Raw genomic sequence first — 20,884 nt, 5'->3', positions numbered from 1 at the left:
AGGACGTGCGAAAAACTGGTAGGGTGACAAAAGTAAATCTCATTAGTGGGCTAATAATTAATAGTGAATTTCTTATCGCACACCTTCATTCTTCTTGTGCGCCCATTAGGATTCCAGCGTTGAAAAAACGATTTTTATGAAACTGATGCAGAATACATACATTTTTTTAATAACAACATAAATATAAATTAAAAACATAAAATACGAACACGTTTTTTTTTTATGCATACAGACAAGGTTATGCAAGAGCTAAATAATTACTTTATCTCCTTCAGGTTCAATCATGCACGCCACAATTTTATCAAAGGTTTTTGGACGAATCAAATTTGAACAAATTTGACTAGGGTCGCGTATAAACCGATCGGTGCATTGATACTATACTTAGAGAAAATCGAGATATATCAAAATCATACGGTTCAAATTTCGCTTATCAAAAACAAAAAAATATAGTTCAAAATTCCATCTTAAACTTTTATATTAAACTAAAATAAAAAATATATCTTTAAATCTAAACCGTCTAATTTTGATTCAACATATCTACAATACTCCACTACATTTTAGTATTCACTCATTTTTTATAGGTTTACAATGCCACAAACTTTAACAATTTTGGAAACTTTCCACTTGAATTATGAAACTCTTGACATATTTTAGCTCTCACCCTAATTTTAAAGCTAACATCATGTTGGTGTCTTGAAGCCGGAAACAAACAACCTTGGCTTACTTACCACACAGTGAAAGTTTAGTTCATGTCCTAAACAAGTTGTGCAATCACAATATTTCAACTCAATTTATATATAACAAAGCACCCAAAATTTGCACAAGAAGTTGTGCAATCACATAATTTTTAGATACTAGTTCCTATTCCTATAACAAGCACACAAAATTTACACACAAAGTGTAGTGGACCATTAGGACCACACCTGCAATATAGTACCGTTTGCAGTTTGTATGTCACAGCATTTTTCACTTTATAGATTATGGGGACACACACACACACACACACACACACACCATCTTTTGGATTTGAATTTGAATTTGGTGTAGTAAATATGCCACACTTTTTTGCTAGTTGCAAAACCTCTAAAAACATTATTTTTTAAGAGCTATAAGGTGATGATGTGTTGGAAGATGGTTTGGATTGGATTATAACACGAGCTCCTGAAGCAAGCCTGTTGAGTTAAAATCAAACTCGTCAATAATGATCGAAAATATAAGTAGTTTAACAGTGTTTAGTAGAAAAATAATGAAGTCAATGCTTAACTTTCTTCGATTTGGATCACCTTCTCTTCTCTAAATGAGTTTAGCCTCATAGAATACTTTTTCTCCGATGTAGGTCTAGTGATGCTTTTGCTGTTACCGTTGGACGGTATTGGCAATATGCCCGAGTCATTAATTGACCGCGAATTGCATTTTGAAGTTCCTGAGGATGGCTCCTCTATGTCTTGTGATTTCGACTCTTTATTTGTCCTGCATAATTGAGTAAATGTTTTGTTACAGATGAAACATTGGCAAAGATGTGATGGCGAAAGCGTACGCATATCACATGCCTATCAAAATCAATTGCAATATTATAAAGCACGAAACAACAAAGGCAGCCACATTAATTCTTGATCCTAAGCCATTTTCAGCATCATGTGATGTAAGAAAGCTTAGTCTCCAAGTTAGGACCATATCAACTACCAGTACTGCCGAGTGCCGACTATATCATCAAATCTTGGCATTATCTCCGAAATTGTTTCAAAAGAAGCTATTGATAAATGGCTAAATGCTATTCATCTTTATTATTGCACATGATAACATGAGATGGAAAAAAATAAAGAAAAAGACACAAGAGAATCTAAATCTCAATTTGTTCAGCCTTTCGCTTTTATTCTTTTCTATTGCTTACTTTTATTCCCTTTTGTGTAAAGTGTTACTGTATGATATTGGAAGTTCTAATGAAATCGATGTTTTCCGTATAAAGCAATGAAGCTACCTTAACTCCTTTAGACACCTTGCAATACAAGTATAAATTAAGATCTAAACAAGTATGTTAAAGCACTTATTTACTATTAAATATTGTTTAGCTTTAAACAAGCATTTTAAAAGCACTTATTTTCAATTAAATATTGCTTAAAAAGCAACTTGCTAAAGAAATACAAAGACATTCTCCAGAGCTTAGTTTAGAATCTTTTACTATAAAACAAATTCAGAGCTGACCAAGTTATTAAGAAAAGATGCTAAAGTGATATTTAAATTTGAAGAGAAGTGAAAGCATATGCAAAATATGAACGTAGACTTGCAGAGTTTAGTCATTGAATTTGAGATTTGACTTGGTACTAATTACTAGCTTTGTGGATTGTTTGTAACCAACAAGTCATTAAGTTAACGAGCGGCTCAATCAGGAAAATTTTCATGTAAGATGAAAACTCTAAACACCAAATTGAAACCATCAGGGTCTAGCGCTATAGCGCAAGTGGTTGGTGCACAGTGTGTGTGTGAATTTTGCAAACTCTCTCAGGTACTAATTTTGATTCCTCGTAGTCATTAAAAAAATAACGCCAAATTCAAGCATTTTCCACCTTATTCACTAATTAGAGAAAAACTATGTGCCAAAACAAGTCCTATTCATCAAAGTTGAAAGCAAAACCTACCTCTCAGAGTTGAAAGAAGAAGAGCGTTTGAGAACATTATGTCCATCTTCTTCCTTCGCCATTTTTGATTCGACTAAGCTTCCACTAAAATACTCTCTGTCTTCCATTCTGAGGCTCGTTGCCTTCAGATTCCCTCCAATGCAATCTAATTCTCCCAACATAACAGAAGTTGAGAACAACGGGGAGGGGAATTTCGAATGAGAAAATCGAGCCTTATAGGAAGGAATTAGGTCAAGACTATGGTTTTTCACAGATATAGACCCGCACGAGATCAATTGCAACAGCAAATTTGAAGCCTTCAGTCTTGTACTAGTTTGCATATGAATACCTTCATCTTCTACGATCCTAAAACTGTTCATTCTGCTTGCATCAGCTCTAATAAGGGATTCCAAAGTTTCGGTCTTCCCTCGAGATGACAATGGACTCGAATTCGAGAGAGGAGGAGAAACAACATCCGGACAGATTTCTGAATTATCTTTCACTTGTGGCGCTTGAGTTTCACATATTTCATCGCATTCAGATCCTAATGAGCTATCCTCAGTCGATACACCCTTAGTACAAGTTTTCTGTGTTGAAGATCTGCTAGTATATTCTTCCGTTTGAGTCGAAGCATCTGCCGATCCATCGGTTTTGTAGATTTTGTATTCTGTCAATGATAAACTTTGAGAATCACTATTTCCATCTCTAGACTCTGGAGACACATCCGAGGAACCGGTATGTTGACTTGGAGAGACCTCATCTTCGTGAGAGTTTCTACCCTCTCTTTCATTCATGCTTGAAGAGGAAGAAGCCTCGTCGTGGCTCCTACATGAAACTGGCTCCGGCAACCGCTTTAGGCGCTGTAGTTTCACATTGCTAATAGGGCTAAAATGGTCTGCGAGTCAAAGTTGAAAATTCACAATGATTTTAAGATTTGCTAAAACACAAATGTGAAGATAATAAACAAACATAAACAAAACAAGATCCATAATATTATTGACCTGAATTTGATTCGCAAAACAGCTCGGAGCCTTTGAGGACATACTCGTTACCATGTGCAGGTTGAATTAAATCATCTTCACTAAGGTCATGCCATACATATCCATTCTTGTAGCTCCTAAAATTACATAATAAATAAACAAACTGTTACTATATATAAGCTATAAGTTGTTTTCCTAAGCTACTTTGGAAAGCTTATAAAAATAAGCTATTTTCAGGTTATGAACATGTCATAAGTTGTTTTCATAAACTCTCACAAACAGTCTAACAAGTATTTAGTTTAAGTCACTAAATAAGCTAAAATAAGTTCACCTAAACAAACTCAAAATCAAACACCAATAAGAGATAGTAACTAAAACAAGTTCTCACCTTTTACAAGACCATGAATACAAGGAAGCCATGCCTCTACCTCTCAAAGCATCAAGTTTATCAATCACATCTGCACACAAACAAAACGAATCTATGAAGCACAAACACACGGACACTGACACGTTGACACCAATAATAATTTGAGAAAATAACATAATTCAACGTAAGGTGTCTGTCAGACAGGTTCACGAGACACTGGACACGCCTAATCCAAGGAATGTCCCGGCTTGATAGAAAACAATCCTTATAAAACACAAACAACTAAAAAACATCCCAAAAAAAGTTTTGAATTGAGAATTTCCAATATTTACCTCTCAAGAACAAACCATCTGGGGATGAAATTGGAACCTCCATGAAATGAGGATGTTCAAGCTGTCTATTCCTACAAAGATAGTAAACAACAGGAACTTTCCTGTTCTTATAATACTTTGGAGGCTTTTCCTTCCATACTTTGGACCTCTCAGGACTCAATTGTTGCCTATATTTCTTCACCCTTGTTTCCATTCTCGAAATCAAAACAACCCCACAACAAAAACTTGATAAAAATTCAAACTTTCTCACACAACTTCAACAAAAACACAAAAGGGTGTGTGAATTCTCTATCACCAAAATTACAACAACCCCACAACAAAAACTTGCTAAAAATTCAAACTTTCTCACAGAAATTCAACAAAAACATAAAAGGATGTGCGAATTATCTACCACCATGAATAAAAATCAGATCTTTAGAACCCTTTTAATAAGGGGGATAATAAAAAACAATAAAGGAAAGAGGTTTGGAAGAAAAATTGAAGTACTGAATTAGGTGGAGTCAGAATCTACTATGAAGGGCATGTGTGTGTTGGTTTAGTTTAGTTGAGGAAATGGGACAGAGACAGAGAGTGTGGTGGGTTTGAGAGAGTTGAGAATGTGTTGTTGGAATTGAAAAAAAAGACAAGACAGTGAAGGTGAGTAAGCTTGTTCCTTATTTCGCGGTAATCTTTTTTGGATATGATTTGATTTTGATTGACTGTTACAACTTACAAAGTCTTCTAATGGTTTCACTCTTTTTGTAGTTGTAGTTGTAGTACTCTCTCTTTTTTGCTTTTACCCTTTTCACAGCTTTTACTGATACCATTTTTTTAGTGGTTCTTACTCTAAATTTGAATTTGAGATCTCTTCACCATGTTTTATTAGGAAGTTTCAACTTTCAATTGGTTTAATTAATAATTAAAGACACCACTGTTTTGATCTAATGTTAAAAGATTCGTGTGGTGTGTATGAGATTTCGGGTTCAATTCTTACTTCATTGTAAATTAAAAAAATAATGGTTTAGTAATTTGGGATTATTCATGTGTAAAATAAAAAAATAGTCAGGTAGTTTGGTGGCTAAAATTTTCACCCATAAGGTGGATAATCATGTTTTCAGTCACTTCACTCAACTTTCTTGATATAATATGGAAAATTGATATTTTTTTATTAGATAATCGCATAAAACTATTTTACACTATCAATGTATCGTCATTACATTTTTTACAACACTCTTTAATTCCTTGAAATAAAATAATTTAAAGTCAAACATATGGGTTGGTTTAAATGATAAAAGATTTGAATTCTTAAGCAAGTGTAAAAATTTTACTATTAACACTTGCATATGTAAGAAAATTTGGTTGAGATGAGAGAATTTATTTGTGTGCTGAATTGATTTCTCGAGACAGTCGAAATTTCGTTCTAAAACATGGTAACTAAGAAAGTAAGACATAAGAAAATATTACCATATATGCATAATTTAAAAATAGTTAGGGTTAAAAGCCAAATGTTTTTAATGAAATGATAATTATGATTGATCACGGTACAAAATACTTTTATGTTGATAGTACATGCATATAAGGCTTGTTATTTAGTTTATGTGAGCACAACTCGATTGATAAGGATGTTGTAATATACAAGGGTTGGAATTTGAATTCAATATTTTGCCCCATTTATTTAGTTAATGAATAAAATTATTGTCACTAGGCTACTTGATAAAAAAAATTAAATTAAATGTTTTGGTTATGTATGCAATATCAACATAAATTAACTCAACTGGTAAGTAGTTGACCTATACTTCAGTAAGGGTGTCGATTCAACACTCACGGTCGGAAATTTTTTTGATAGGCACAAATATAAATAAGAGGTGTTAGGAACACCCACAAAACAAATAAAAATTAAAGAGAAAAGAAATAAAATGATGTTGATTGATGTGATTATATTATTCTTGTTTTAAATTTTTGGATTAGTGTGTGCCTAAATAAAATATTACTTTGGATCAAAATCACTTAAAATTTCATTGACAAAAAATATTATTTTTCCAAATAAATGCTTTTTATTTTGTAAAATATTATGCTGAAAGTAAAAGGTGATTTTGTTGTCCAAAAGTATAAATACAAAATCAAATTACTTTACCTCTCAAAATTTTTGTAAGGAGCTTGAAAAAAAAAACACAACATAGTTTTTTTTACCAATTTTTTTTGAAAATAATCTCCAAATTATTTATATATAAATTTGTTTTATTTTGGTATTTAACAAACGGCAAAATAAAGATGTACTTTTTATTTTAGGCTAAATTACAGTTATCACCCCATAATTTTTACAAATTTGCGATTTTTACGCTTTAACTTTTAGAATAGCACTTTTGGTCCTTTAATTTTCATAAACTTGCAATTTTAGCCCCTAACTTTAACCCGTTTTACAAAAGGATGCTCCCCCACTGATTTTGACTAAGTCAACATATGACAAGTGATTCACATGTCATGTCAGCGTGTCTTGCTGTGGACAACAACTGACATGTCACGTCAGCATATGTGGTGAGCTATGATGACGTATCATGCGAGTCATTTGCCAGATTTGCATTATTTTGGTTAGAGAGCCAAAACCACAAATTTGTGAAAATTAGGAAGTCAAAAATACTATTTTGAAAGTTAAGAGACTAAAATAGACTAAAATTTCAATATGTGAAAATGTTTTTTAGTCTTTGAAAATTGCAAGTCGTTTACTCCCTCCGGACACAAATATAAGAAAAAAAACACTTTAAATTTTGGACACAAATATAAGCAAAAGTCAACTACTTTTAAACTAATTAATACTATTATTCATAATATATCCTTATTTAATCATTTCACTTTTTAAAAGTTTATGTGATTTCCAAAGCATTAATCACTTTTCAAAGGGTAATATAGTAAACTTAACTCATGTTTTGCATTAAATCAAGAAAATTAACTACACTTAACTAAATTTCTTAAACACCGCATAAACAGTTATTTTTTCTTATATTTGTGTCCGGAGGAATTATTTTTTACGGTAATGAGCCACAATTATATTTATTTTTATGTTTCCTAGTCCCCGAACAAGATAACTGGTAGCACGTAGGAATATTTATTGTGAGTAAGTGAGTATTAAAATGCATGCCAAATAAATCGGTTAATACGTAAGTACTTAATACACAACAAATTTACTAACACCATCATTTGGATCAATGAAGTGAACATTTATCATTGCTTGCAAATTACGGCATCATCAAATTAATATAGACGCGTACTTTTATTACCATCACAAAGGAACTTACTTTTCAAAACAAACAAGTTAGTATTTAGTTCAACGGAAAATATCAATATTGTTAGATTAAATATCTATAAGATCAAATTCAACTGATAATATTAATATTGTTAAATTGAATTTCTTTTAGTGTTAACTCTTCGGTTCTTTAGAGAAAGGGTTCAAGTAATGAAATTTGACCGTGAGATAAGTAAAATCTGATAAAAAAAATTGTTCGACTCAAAATGTTATGTATAAATTTTAGATGGTTTTTTCCACTTTGTCCACGGGTAAGGAAAAGAAAATAAAGACACTACTCCCTCCGACCTTATTTATAAGTAAAAGTTATTTTTTAGATTCATTGAAAAATTAATGTATTTAGTCTATACATTAATTTTTCAATGAATTTAAAAAGTAAATTTTGCTTATAAATAAGGTCGGAGGGAGTATTGCTTACATTAGACTCTTATTTTACAACAAAGTATAGTGGTTGTAGGTTAGTGGCTCTTATCTTATATATCCTCTTCCTTCATTACTCAAATTTCACTTCTTAGGTAACATGTGTACTATGTATTAGTGCGTATAAACTACATATGTACCCTTGTTGGACCCCCTAAAATACCTGCCAATTTTCAATTACACTCATGACCCTTAATTCCCCTTGCATTAACTCCCTTTCGTGCATATGTATGAAATGAATTTGAAAAGCTTGTTTCAAACTCTCTACTTAACTCAGGCTCACAATTAATTAAATTTCAATCAATTTATCTTACTTTTCAAATTTTCATTATTTCTAGTAATCTTAAGTTTGCTTAAAAAGTGCAAAATATAACTAATGATGGTTTTAAAGTAGAGTTTGAATTTAGATACTATTAATCGATTCAATCTTCACTTAAACTCATTAATGAACTATGTTGATAAATATATTTTATAGATCAATTCCTATCAAAAGGAGTAGTATAAATTAAGGGAGATGATTTAGCCATTTAGGTAGGCTACACATAATTGCATCATTATATATATGATGATTAAGAAATATGATATATTGTTCTTATCATTTTGTTCCACTTAAACCTAATTTTGCTTAGGTTAGCCTCACCATGGGGGCATACATTTCAAGTGTACATACATGTATCAGTATATGTACATGTATATATATACCTATGATTGCAAGTCTTTTATCTATCAAACAAGTTGCCCATGTTCAATGCAACCAACTGATCTAACAAGGACCCGATGATGGTTTATGACATTAGGGTTCCCTTCTGCAAAGGGCAAACTTGCACATCATGTTGAAGTTTGACTGGATTAAATACTTATCACATCATTGAAAATTCAAAGTAACATCAAATAATTTTTTTGGACAATGATCCGTTTGAACTCAAGATTTCTGGCTTGGAAGTAGATGATGGTTGTTGACGGCCGCCCGTTGATATTCAATTCATGGAGGTGGAGGTATATTTATAAATATCTTGACGATCAAGTAAGAAAGTGCATGTGTGAGGTTTTAAGGTTAGAATAATGCATATTTTATGGTTTTAGGTGTTAAGGTTTTATAGTGAGAGAATTAGAGTTTTTATACTCTAGAACCTTCTACTATATATACAATGTGCAAGAAGATCACACTAGCTAGCTCTTTGATCTAACGGTCTCGGTGAGTCCATCAGTCCTTCTTCAATGTGTCTCTAAGACTTGTCTATGATGTGGCCATCCGCCCTAGCACTATAAATGAGTCTTGCTCCAATTCAAAACAGATAATAATCGAGTAGTATTATTAGTTTTCACACGCACACAAACAATTTTGGCTATCTAATTAGCATACGAACTCAAACTATAGATTTAATTTATATACATCATTATAAAATTATTTTATACATAAGCGCAATCATATTTGTTAGAGATATTTTAGAAATTAAAGTACATAAAAAACAATGACATCAAAATGTGAACCCACTTGGGTTGGTGTATTGGTATTGACTTGAGATCTGAGAATATACTCTTCTTGAAGTCTGAGCAGTGGCGGCTCGCACACATGTGCGAGGTGTGCGACGGCATTGGGCCTCAAAATTTCGAGGGCCTCAACTCAAAATTTTGAGGTCCTATAATATTACTTATATATTATTTATACCTATAAAATATCAAATGTATATTAATAGATTAATTTTTAGGCCATAAACTAATAGTTATATATTGTTAATGTTCATATAATATCATGAGTATCAATAAATTAGTTATCTATACTCGTAAATATAGTTTTAGTCCATTTTAATCTTTGCATAAAATATAAACTTAGATTAGGAGGTTCCTTTTTGACGTTATATACAAAGATAATTATTTTGTATTTCTTATCCCATTTGATTTAATGCAATTGATTTAATATTGATAATCTATATGTTTACAAGAATAAAAATGATTTTTTTATATTATACGCAATTTAAACTGACAGTTTTTTTTTTCTTAAAAAAATAATTTTTTTATATTAAGGGGCCACTTTTATATTTTGCACAGAGTCTCCTAAAACTCGGAGACGCCCCTGAGTCTGAGGTTCGATTCTCTCTTGTGCCAATTTGGGTGAGCTAATTTAACTTATTAAAATAACTGACATCAAAATGTGATTTGATCGATATTTCAGACTCTCTTGATTTACGAATGTGATGATGTCCGCAATGATTCATCATCCTTTCTCAGTTTCTCAATTGTCTTCATTGCTTTAGGGTCTGTTTGGTTCGGGGGTTTTGGAGGGGAGGGGAGGGGAGGTAATATTTTAATTTTTTTGTGTTTGGTTCAATTTTTAGGAGGGGATAGGAGGGGAGGGGAGGTAAGCAAAATCCCTCCTAAACTCAATTTTTGCTTCCCCCCAAATCGGGGGGATTTGGAGGTGAGGGGAGGGAAGCTTTTTCAAAGTTTATTAAACTGACAAAATTATCCTCAATATATTTTAAAATTCCAATATTATCCTTATTACCATTTTTATTATTAGGTCTTTGTTGTCTGTATTACCTATACTCCTTGTCTGTCACAATTTGATCATCATTACGGCTGCTTGCTCATCCTCATTGCCTCTGCTTGCTCGTACCCGTGTATGTTTTTTCTAACTATTGAACATATTTTTATACGTCTTGTTTTTATACTGCTTCTCTGCTCATCACGTTGATGTTTCTTCATGTGTGTTTGTATTAGATGGATCCTAACTATTGAACATATTTTTATAAGTGATGTTTTTATACTGCTTGCTCGTCTGTTCACGTTTTCACTATTGAACATATTTTTATACGTGTTATTTGTATACTGCTTGCTTATTTATTTTTTTAATTTTTTTTATTGAATTAGATGGATCATCAAGATCGAGAAATTGTTATTAATAGATGGTTTGATCTGCGTCGTAGAGCTGTAGCTCAACTTATGTGTGCAATTGTTTACCTTTATGTTCGGATGTCTCGTAAGAGAAAATTAAGTTATAGCATGAGCTCTGAGAGAGAAAGGGTGCGTGAAGAAATAATGTATCGAATTAGTAATTGTGAAACTAGTAGAAATCTATTGAGAATGAGCCCTCAAACTTTTTTAAGGCTATGTGATATGTTAGAAAGAGAGGGGGGTTTACAGGCTACACGATGGTCAAGCGTGGAAGAACAAGTTGCAAAAACAATTTACATATTAACCCATAATGTTAAAAATCGTGAAGTTTGGGATTTTCCATGAATCCAACTACACAATTATGGGATGCTGAGCCAGAAGTTTGGGATGCTCTAATTGCGGTAAGTTTTATAAATCTTGTATTTTGCAATATTTTTATTAATTAATAGTTGTATAACTATTGTGAAACTTATTTTTCAGTCCAAATTATGAGAAGATGGTGACACTTTATGGACCCAACCGAGCTGATGGCGATGAATCTGGGACTTTAAAGGAGACAAGAAAACAAAGTTCATCGGTCATCGATGAAGACTTTGTAGAAACTATTCAAGACATTGATGGTCATGTTGCTCAAAATGAGGTGAATTTGGAGGGTTTTGATGCTCCTCATTTTGATTTTACTGTACCTGAAACACAATCATCAGACCCTTCTCCTATAGCAAGTGGTAGTAAAAAGAAGAAATTGAAAGTGGCTAAGGATAAAGAGTCAAACAATGAAATGATTGAAATGAAAGAGTCAATGAATATGGTTGCTGAGGCACTACGAGAAGGAAATGAAATAATGAGAGAACGTCAAAAATATGATCTGCCTCCAATTTTTGGTCAAGAAACATGGAATTTAATAGAGGGTTGCGGGTGTGAGGCAGCGTCATTGCCTGAGATATATTGTGCTGTCATGAACGATGTTAACAAGCTTAGAATGATTCTCCAATGTCCACTTGAAGCACACAAAGCTGTGATAATGCAACTGGTCTTTGGTTCATCTGATTAATCATCCTATAATGGTGTTATGATGTTTATGAATACTTTATTTGCATTTTAATATGTTTTTTAATATTTGGAACACTTGTTTGAATATTTACGAATATTTTGGAGGTTGTACGATGTACTTTGTTTGAATATTTTCTTTCGTGTTTTATTGAATCAAAGCTTTTGTTTTAATGTCTATGTCGTGAATTTCTTGGTGTGGTAGTGAGTTTCTTGTATGTGATATTTTTTTTCTTTGAAAAGTATGTGTTATTTATTTTGATGTAATAATAGAGAGATATTAGTTTTTACAATATGAGTGTTATAAGATTTTAAGGGTAAAAAAGTAAATTGCTTTTAAAATACCTCCCCTCCCCTTGTGAACCAAACATATATTTAATTAAAATACCTCACCTCCCCTCCTCTCCCCTCTTTTGAACCAAACACATATATAATTAAAAAATTTCCCTCCCCTCCCCTTCCCTCCCCTCCCCTCTATAAAAATACCTCACCTCCCCTCCCCCTATTTTGAACCAAACAGACCCTTAGGTGACACATTAGGCTAGAATCCAAATATTTCTATTTACACCCCTCAAATCTTTAATAACAGAGAGGAAAAAATAGAAATGAGTTCATATGTCCCTAGTTGTCAAAGAACATCAACATTCCCACATGTTGGTGAGTATTAGAAAAAAAACATAGGAGTATATATTTTTCAAATGATTGTATTGTTTTGTACTATGCTACATATTGGCCTTGTGGGACTGCATGTGTTCCAGCTTTGTTTCCTGTTACCATTGCAATGTGAAAAACACAAAATCAATTTAGATCTTTTATAATGTGTCGGTGCTCTATGTTTTTACGTGTTTGTGTCTATGTTTGTGTTGAAGTCCGTACTTCATAGCACGTAATTAGACACATTAGTTGCGGACTCACATTGCATTTTCACAAGGTCGTCTGTCATTACATCATTTACATCATCAATTTTATATCAAAGCCCAAATTGAAGTAACTGCGTGACATAGTTATTGCGTGTAAAAGGAATCATTATGTGATACACACCCACCCTGACTATAATGTCCTATGCTATGATGACCATGAGTGAAGTGGTGGCTTCTGGAAGACCAAAGAAAACCCAAGAAAGGTGTACTAGCGAAAAATATTGACGGGAATGAGAAAATTCAAGGTAGAGTATAGCCTAATGTTTTGAACAATTAATTAATGTGGGGTATATATGTAATGTAGTCAAGCAGAATGAGTGACCATCTTCAAGCCACCCAGTCCTATACATTCACATAATAACTTAACAATTCTTGCTTTTGGATTTGTTTTATACTTAAATCGAAACTATTTCAAAAACTAAAACGAAATGCTTGTGTTTTTAGGAAGAAATAAAAGTAGGTTTGTTTCGGTTTTAAAAATATGGATTTTTTCTTTGAATTTTTTAAAATAGATTTTCTAAAACTGTTTTTCAAATATATTCGTTTTTTCTAATTGAAATACTAATTTTGACATCATATAACATAAACACGCATTATTGAAGATCAAAACATAGTCAAAATCAGAATTTTTTCAAAAAATTGTATTTCAAAAATAATTTTTATGAAAATCTATTTGAAATAGCCTCAAAATTAAGTGATTTTTCGAAATATTGATATCCAAAAAAAGTTTCAATAAAATGATGAAATACCTAAAATAACATTTTAAGAATAACTATTCAAACCAAATTTTCATTTGAAACTTCTATAAAAAGTTTCTTTGTAAATTTTTTTTTTACACAAAATTATGTAACACTATAAAAAAATCTATTTTTAAAAAATTATAACAAACAGACCCAAAATGCTTGAAACTTAGTATAAATTACTTTTTTGTTTGGTACATATAGTGTAAATTGCTTTTTATAAGACATAAATTATTCATTTTGAAACTTTTTTTGGATATCAATATTTCCAAAAAAAAATTCACTTGATTATTCGAAATATTGATATCCAAAAATCACTTAAGTATGAACTATTAAAAGCTATATTACAAACATTTTTATAAAGTAGGCTTATTTTTGTTCCTTCATTGTAGATGGTTAACTTGGATTTGCATCTAAAAGTTAAATAAGTTTTTATTCGCTATAAATAAAATGAATTTTAATCCACAAAAATAAAAACATAATATTTTTGTCCTTTTAAAATTTTTTGTTTCATTTTTTATCCCTAATAAACATAATTTTGATACGATTTGGACATCTCTAGAATATAATACGGACAAAAACAGACATGAAAATAGTAGATGACATAACATGGACAATTTTTAACACAAAAGATCACAACATTTACATTAACATGAATAGAAATTGGGTCATTAGGGACAAAAAAAATTGGGATGATGAAAACATTCGATTTTTATTTTTAAGGACTTAAATTAAAATTTATTATATTTTTAGGGGGAAAAACTTAATTAATCCATAAATCAAATATAAAAATAAAATAAAACTATTGACCTGGGCTTCTAAATAACTGTGGACCTGGGCTTTGTTAGTTTAGGGTCAGAGTTTCTGTGGGACGTCGTGCCAACAAAAAATTTCTCATTCCACCTACTTACTTTCTCACCTACCCCCTGTTTTTCTATTTTTGCCCTTGGTCTAAAAATTCGAAACGCGTTTTCCGAATTTTTTTAGTTCAAATTTAGAAAAAATTCGGAAAACACATTCCGAAGTTGTTTTTAAAGGCAAAAAAAATTCGGAAAACGCGTTCTGAATTTTTTGACCAAGGGTAAAAATGGAAAAATAGGGGGTGAGTGAGAAAGTGAGTAGGTGGGATGAGAAATTTTCGTGCCAACATGAGTCTAAAGTATTTTTTTAGCAAAAGTTCAATTAATTTGTTGGGATTATTATTGGTCTCCTATTACTTAATTGACCAAAGTTCCAATATCTATCCTTCAAGTTGAGTCGCGCCATTCACGGCCTAGTATTTCCTTAGCAAGGGAGGGGTACTAGTAATGTAGAACTTAGAGGTACTAAGACCATATAGATGAGACCGTGTTCCGGTGAATACTTAAGGGGTTTTCTATTATTAAGATTATAAGAAAAAAATTGGCATAAGTTTGGACCAACAAAAGTCCATTAAGTTTACAAAGAATATGCAGTGTTATTTATAGTCCTTTGATTCCTTCTTCTCCAAGCTTAACTACCTTGATTTTCGGCCACTACTCTCTCCGCCGTTCTTACGTGGATGCTGGGCGATTTCTTTTTCTTCCACTCCAAGCTATGGCAGATCGTGGAGGTGGTGGTGATTTTCCTCCACGTAAAGTAACATGATGGGGAATCATGGAGGTGAAGATATTTTGGCGTGACACCGCCTTTTGGTTTACTGGCGCTACTTAGTGCTTTTCCCGTCTTCTTGTCATTTGAATCTTATGGACTATAATTGATTGGGCTTTGTCATATTGGGCCGTGATAAATAGTTTGGACCCAGTCCAGAACGTAAAAGTTTTTTTTTCTTCAGTTTAATTAGATGTTATGAATTTGAATTTAGCCGAAAACATGCAGTGGCGGTAAATCTGTTGAGAGAGAATTTTGCTGCTTATTGCGAACCTACCCAGCTTGAAATATTAAACTTTATAGTTGTCCGTAAATGATATTTAATTTATGCAAAAAAAAAAAAAAACTTAACGGTTAAAGATAAGTAAAATATAATTAAACATTTAAACCAAAAAAATATAATTAAACATTTTAAACTCAAATTCCTAGCAACTAGAGCTTAAAGCATTGCTACCTATTCTCTGTTACATATTATAAATAAAAAAAAATCACTTTTCACTCCGATTTGGATCCTCAACTGCAATGCTCTCTGCTGCAAATATGACAACCCTTGGACTAATCGTATGGCCATGTTATAAGATTAAAGAACTGATAGCCCGATATCTAATCCCTCACCATTTACAAATTGTCTTTCTGCACATCATTAATGTCTATTATCCAATTTCTTCAACATCTTAATATTCACAGTGTTATTCTCATTGCAAAGTTATCAATTACTTGTTGGATTGTATGACAAGCTGAATTTGCCAAAACATATTTTTTATAAAAATAAGAGCAACATAATAAACCCAATAATGATTTTGGGGCGGCAACATTAGAGGCCTATGCGAAGAAGAATTCAATGTTTCATCAATTTTTTAATCTTATTTTTGCATCTTCTATTCCTGCCGTTGGATTAATCCAACAGTTCTTGATCTTGCAGCAGACATTGCAGCATGGAAGTTTGCAGCCGAGGATCCGGATCGCTTTTCACTCATTTTCCTGGTCATTCAATCAACGTTAATTTTTTTGAAGGAAGAGTCAATCTTTTTTTTTTTGAAGGAAGAGTCAATGTTGTACAAGAGTGAAAGAAAGAAAATTATATTAATGTAAAATTTTGCATGTAACATTATTGTAAGTTTTTTCATCCTTGAATTGGACAAATCCAAGGCACCAAATTAGGACTAAAAATGGTAAAGACTGTTTGGTTAAAATAATAAGGGCCATAGCCATAGATAAGAAAGTGAGAGACAAGCTAGACAAATGCACTTGCTTTGGTAATAAGAAATGTACTGAGACTATATAATATAACCTCCTTTTTTGCATAATAATTTGACAAATTTGTTTAATCATAATGTAGCATGTTTCATTTGTCTGTGGAATCCTGTTTTTTATATTCTTTCCTATTGCCATGCTTTTATTGAACATGATTTAGTCAACATTTTCTACTCTTCTTCTTCGACGAAATTAAATATTTAATGATGGATCTTAATTGAAAAATAAAAGTTAAAACAAGTTCATTGGAAGAAAATATCACACATTAAAAAAAACAAGATTATTGTGTCGTTAAAATATATACTTTTGCAGTTGAAATCATTTTACTGTGTGATTTAGACCATTCGATCTCAAATTAACCATTGAAATTTATTACTCAATGGAACTGTGTGAATGTTTAACAGCAGTCAATTTCAATCCTACTTCGGCGGCGAAGATAAAGGTTGCAATCAATTAGAACATAAAGGAAAGAGAGATTAATTCTTGTTAATGTAAAAAACAAAAGATTAGATCTTAATAATCATAACTTATCTAACAAAAGCATAACATAATCATACATTACACCAGTAATAGATACTGATTCTAATATTTTGGGTCCACCCCATACCAACAAACAAAGCTCAAAGACCTTAACTTTAGGTTGTTGGTCACACTCACCTCCCAATTCAACCACTCCACACCCAATTTTCTCTTAATTCTTCATGATGTGATCCTATACATCAATTTCACTCACTCAATCACAAACATAACACACACAAACAAACCTAAATCACATGGTTGCTGCACTACAGTATCTTTGTTGTTACACAATAATTTTAGACAAAATCAAAACCTCTTTTGCATCAAAAAGCAAAAGTAGATTGTGAAGATTGGACAAATTCTTCACCTCAAATATTTCCTCCTAAAAATACCTAAATCAAGCCATGTTTGTTTTTTCTTCTACATCTCCTTCTCTCAATGAGTCAAATCCAAATAACTTTGTGTCCTAAAACAAACAAACCACTACCACAACATTCTAGCGCAACTGGTTGGTGCGCAATAATATCTATGACTATTGTAAACTCAGAGTTACCGAGTTCACTTCTTACTAATAAAAAAAACAAACAAACAAACAAACAAACCACTATACATATACTAGATCAGTCACTAACCTTAAAAATCCTATGATCTTCCGGATGTCTAGATTCACAGTGAATTTGATAAAATCACAATAACCCTGTATTTTGTTGAAGTTTCAAACCATAACTTTAGTCAAAATCACGGTAACTCACAGTAATTTTATCAAATGACAGTAAATCCAAACATATACTGAAATGACCGAACTACTAAACTAAAAACTAGATGGTAAAATCAGACCATGAGTAGAAAAATCAGTGAAGTACAACCCTTTGGTACTTATTCTGATTATTAGGAGAATCAGAGTCATCAAAAAATACCCTTTTTCTACTTACTCTTCCACAATGAGAATCACTATTAGTAGTATCAATATTGCTGCTAAAAATTGAATCTTGATGAAGAATCTGTGGTATAGTAACAGGTGGAATCTGAAAAGACTCAAGAGGTGGTGGAGGGTGTTTCCATTGAGGAAGTGGTCCAGCAAGCAAAAGGGTTTGAAGAAGAGGACCAGCTTTCATCACTGCCTGCAAAAGTTTACCTTTTTCAGGTAATGGCTTATTTGGTGTTAAAACTTCAATCATAGATTGATCAATAATTGGTGAAGAAACAATGCTTTCTTCACAATCTGATGAAGACAAAGAAAAACCATTGTTTGATGAGTCAATTGTTGTTCTTTTTCTTGGTTCATCTTCAATGCTTGAAACTCCGGAAAGCGGCGCATTTTGTTGTTGATGGAAAACTAGTTTCTCTAAGAGAAGTCTTTGACATTTTTCTTGTGCTTCATCTCTTTCTCTAATTATGTTGTTAATTAGATCTTTAAGATTCATTAGTTGTTCATCTTTTTTGTTGAGTTCTTCTTGTGCTAGAGTTCTTGTTTGTTCAAGCTCCAAAGTTGTGTATAGAAGTGATTGTCTCAAATCCTCCATTGACTATAAAACAATTAAGTTAAACAATAAGTTAATCAAGAATTAATCAAAGATTATGAATTTGTTAAGATATGTAAGTAATAAGCATTATGAATGGAAAAATAGTTAATTACCTTTCCTTGGCAGAAGTAAGCCCAATTAAGAAGAGAGTTAGGTTGATTGTCCATGTTAATTATGAAGAATTGAACTTTTTTGAAAGAAAAGAAGAGAAAGGAAAATGGAGGGAATAGAAGAAGAGAGGGAGAGAAGAAAAGGGTATTGAGATAAGTGATTTTGGGTGGAGTGGAGGTAGAAGTGCTTTTTATAAGACTAGTCCAAGTCACTGTTGGCTACTGTGGTTTGCTTTCTCACTTGGATTTTGAGAACAAGTGCTTTTAAAAGCTAAAAGCCTTAAATAAATCCTAGTACACTACATTGTGTTCTTTATCTTTTTTGAAATCATCTTTACCATTTATTTATTTATTTATTTTATACATATAAAATAAATTAGTTGAGAAGACTCTCCTAAATTACTCACCAATAAAACTCTTAACATATTTAAGTTATACTCCTTTCGATCTTAAATTAATGTATTTGGTTTAAAATATTTTTATCAATTAAATTGAAATTTGTTTAATCAGATGCCTTTGAGTTTTTTTTTGGACACGAACAAGCTTTTTTTGTAACTAAAGACTAAGAGTTAACATCATGCGATAAAAGATTGTATGAACATTTGATATGATATATTGAGTCGTCAAACCTGTACAATACTTTAACTCTCTATATTTAATAGGTTAAATGCATTCAGAGATTCTTTAAGTTTTGCATTTATAAATAACAATTAGATCCTTTAAGATTTTTACGTAACAAATAAGTCCTTTAAGTTGCTAACTTTTTGCACCGTTACACTTTTAATTATCCTACGTTTACAAAAATGATGACTTAATCCTTAATTTTGATGTTAACCATGATAAATTTGATGTGAACTATGATTGCCCAGACAATTGTGGCCGGAAGGAACGATAACCGAAAGAAGAGTAACGGTGCAACAAGTTAAAAACTTAAAAAGGATCAGTTTATTAACAAAAAAACTTAAAAAATCTATTTGTTACTTAAAAAACTTAAAAAACTTGACTGATTATACTGGGGTTCGATTCTCAGCTCATTATAAACAAAAAAATTGTTTCATCAAAATATTATTTTTGGTAACATATAGGTTCTTTAATGTGTGCGTTTCAAAGATTATTTTTGGTATAAAAGAATAAGAGTCAACATAAACAAAAAATGAGCAGTAAAAGCGGGAACAAAAAAAGTAGAAAATCAAACCAAATATATGAGACAACAAGTCTTGTTCACGTTTTTTGAATTGCTTTTTAAGCCACTTTCACTCCCATGTTATTGAGAAATTAAATACAATAAAAAAAAAAGTAAAAACAATCATCCCCTTTCTACCCTATCCAATTAGGGTTGGAAAAACATAAAATATGAGATCTAAAACGAATTCTAAAGTAAATTTAAAAATAATTGTTTAAATTTTTAAAGAGTTGTATAGTTATTGTCTCATTTTATAATTTGCTTTTTCAAAAATCTTTAAATTTTTCTTAAAAGCATTTTTCTACTATAAATTAATGAATTTATGAGTTATGATTTATAAGAGACATTTTTTCGAATTGATTTAATTATCACCATGTACGATTGGAAATCAAAGGGACTAGCAGATGTACCATGAGACTTTCTCGTCGTTAATTTGCTTTGGTTTGGCTTATTTGCTGGTAGAGGTGAGCCGCTTATGCTGTGAGAAGACAGGAGCTCTCGAGCTTTTAGTAAATTTTATTTTTCGAGATTTAAAGTCTTGCTTGAGTTATCTTACCATTGAACCGAGCCATGTATACAATTAATTAATGTTATATACTCAAATGATATTTTCAAAATTATTATTATTATTGTATATATATTATAAAAGTATCTAGAAATTTGAAGGGATAATAGAAGTCTCCTGAGGTATGGAAGAGGTGTTGTAATAAATCCGGGCAGAGTCTAGTCGTAGGATCTTTTGATATCTTTCTGATAATCATATTTCTATCGCATCTCAAATTGTTTTAGCCGTTAGTGGTTTAGAATGAAGCATCTCTGACCAATCATAATAATTATTTTAGAAATCTCTTAATAAGTGACACTTTAAAAATAAAATAAAAATAAAAAGAAGTAAAACTATTCCATTATTTTTTTCTTCTTCTAATAGAATTTTTTTTTCCTTTTTTATTTTATTTTAAATTTTGAAGTATATTTTAGAATTTTGAATTCAACCTAACACAATTTTATAAAATTCGTTTGTAAGTTAAAATTATTCCATTTATAATCTTATGTTTAAATCATCTCATATT

The 20,884-nt window shown here is 31.5% G+C and overlaps 3 protein-coding genes across 5 annotated transcripts; 1 reads left to right on the top strand and 2 right to left on the bottom strand.

Annotated features, from left to right (window-relative positions):
• Positions 1 to 777: 777 nt before the first annotated feature.
• LOC123899333 (protein SOSEKI 3-like) lies at positions 778 to 4,991 on the bottom strand. Of its 3 annotated transcripts, none has more exons than XM_045950443.1 (6): positions 4,295 to 4,991; positions 3,984 to 4,053; positions 3,617 to 3,732; positions 2,637 to 3,510; positions 1,264 to 1,470; positions 778 to 1,172 (listed from the first exon to the last, which is right to left on the bottom strand). In XM_045950443.1, exons 1-6 carry the CDS (start codon positions 4,485 to 4,487, stop codon positions 1,100 to 1,102), a joined length of 1,533 nt encoding a protein of 510 aa, XP_045806399.1. In that variant the 5' UTR covers positions 4,488 to 4,991; the 3' UTR covers positions 778 to 1,099. The 3 variants fall into 3 exon arrangements, with proteins under 3 accessions (XP_045806399.1, XP_045806400.1, XP_045806402.1); XM_045950444.1 differs by having other exon boundaries at positions 1,284 to 1,470; XM_045950446.1 differs by lacking the exon at positions 778 to 1,172 and having other exon boundaries at positions 1,260 to 1,470.
• A 5,874-nt stretch (positions 4,992 to 10,865) lies between these two features.
• LOC123899107 lies at positions 10,866 to 11,940 on the top strand. The gene is made up of 2 exons (XM_045950165.1): positions 10,866 to 10,961; positions 11,530 to 11,940. The coding sequence occupies exons 1-2, from the start codon at positions 10,866 to 10,868 to the stop codon at positions 11,938 to 11,940; spliced, it is 507 nt and encodes a 168-aa protein (XP_045806121.1).
• Positions 11,941 to 16,932: 4,992 nt separating this feature from the next.
• LOC123899761 lies at positions 16,933 to 18,856 on the bottom strand. The gene is made up of 2 exons (XM_045950970.1): positions 18,635 to 18,856; positions 16,933 to 18,524 (listed from the first exon to the last, which is right to left on the bottom strand). The coding sequence occupies exons 1-2, from the start codon at positions 18,686 to 18,688 to the stop codon at positions 17,850 to 17,852; spliced, it is 729 nt and encodes a 242-aa protein (XP_045806926.1). The 5' UTR covers positions 18,689 to 18,856; the 3' UTR covers positions 16,933 to 17,849.
• Positions 18,857 to 20,884: the final 2,028 nt, after the last annotated feature.

The sequence above is a fragment of the Trifolium pratense genome, linkage group LG7 (genome assembly GCF_020283565.1).
Source record: "Trifolium pratense cultivar HEN17-A07 linkage group LG7, ARS_RC_1.1, whole genome shotgun sequence".
Classification (NCBI taxonomy): Eukaryota; Viridiplantae; Streptophyta; class Magnoliopsida; order Fabales; family Fabaceae; genus Trifolium; species Trifolium pratense.
This window is presented reverse-complemented; position numbering and strand designations above follow the sequence as displayed.

Coding starts and splice junctions, on each gene's coding strand:
- LOC123899761 (XM_045950970.1), bottom strand. CDS start 18,688: ATGGACAATCAACCTAACTCTCTTCTTAATTGGGCTTACTTCTGCCAA. Junction 18,525..18,634: donor CTTACTTCTGCCAAGGAAAG/GTAATTAACTAT, acceptor ATTGTTTTATAG/TCAATGGAGGATTTGAGACA.
- LOC123899333 (XM_045950443.1), bottom strand. CDS start 4,487: ATGGAAACAAGGGTGAAGAAATATAGGCAACAATTGAGTCCTGAGAGG. Junction 4,054..4,294: donor AGATGGTTTGTTCTTGAGAG/GTAAATATTGGA, acceptor GTTTGTGTGCAG/ATGTGATTGATAAACTTGAT. Junction 3,733..3,983: donor TATTCATGGTCTTGTAAAAG/GTGAGAACTTGT, acceptor ATGTAATTTTAG/GAGCTACAAGAATGGATATG.
- LOC123899107 (XM_045950165.1), top strand. CDS start 10,866: ATGGATCATCAAGATCGAGAAATTGTTATTAATAGATGGTTTGATCTG. Junction 10,962..11,529: donor GTGCAATTGTTTACCTTTAT/GTTCGGATGTCT, acceptor GCTCAAAATGAG/GTGAATTTGGAGGGTTTTGA.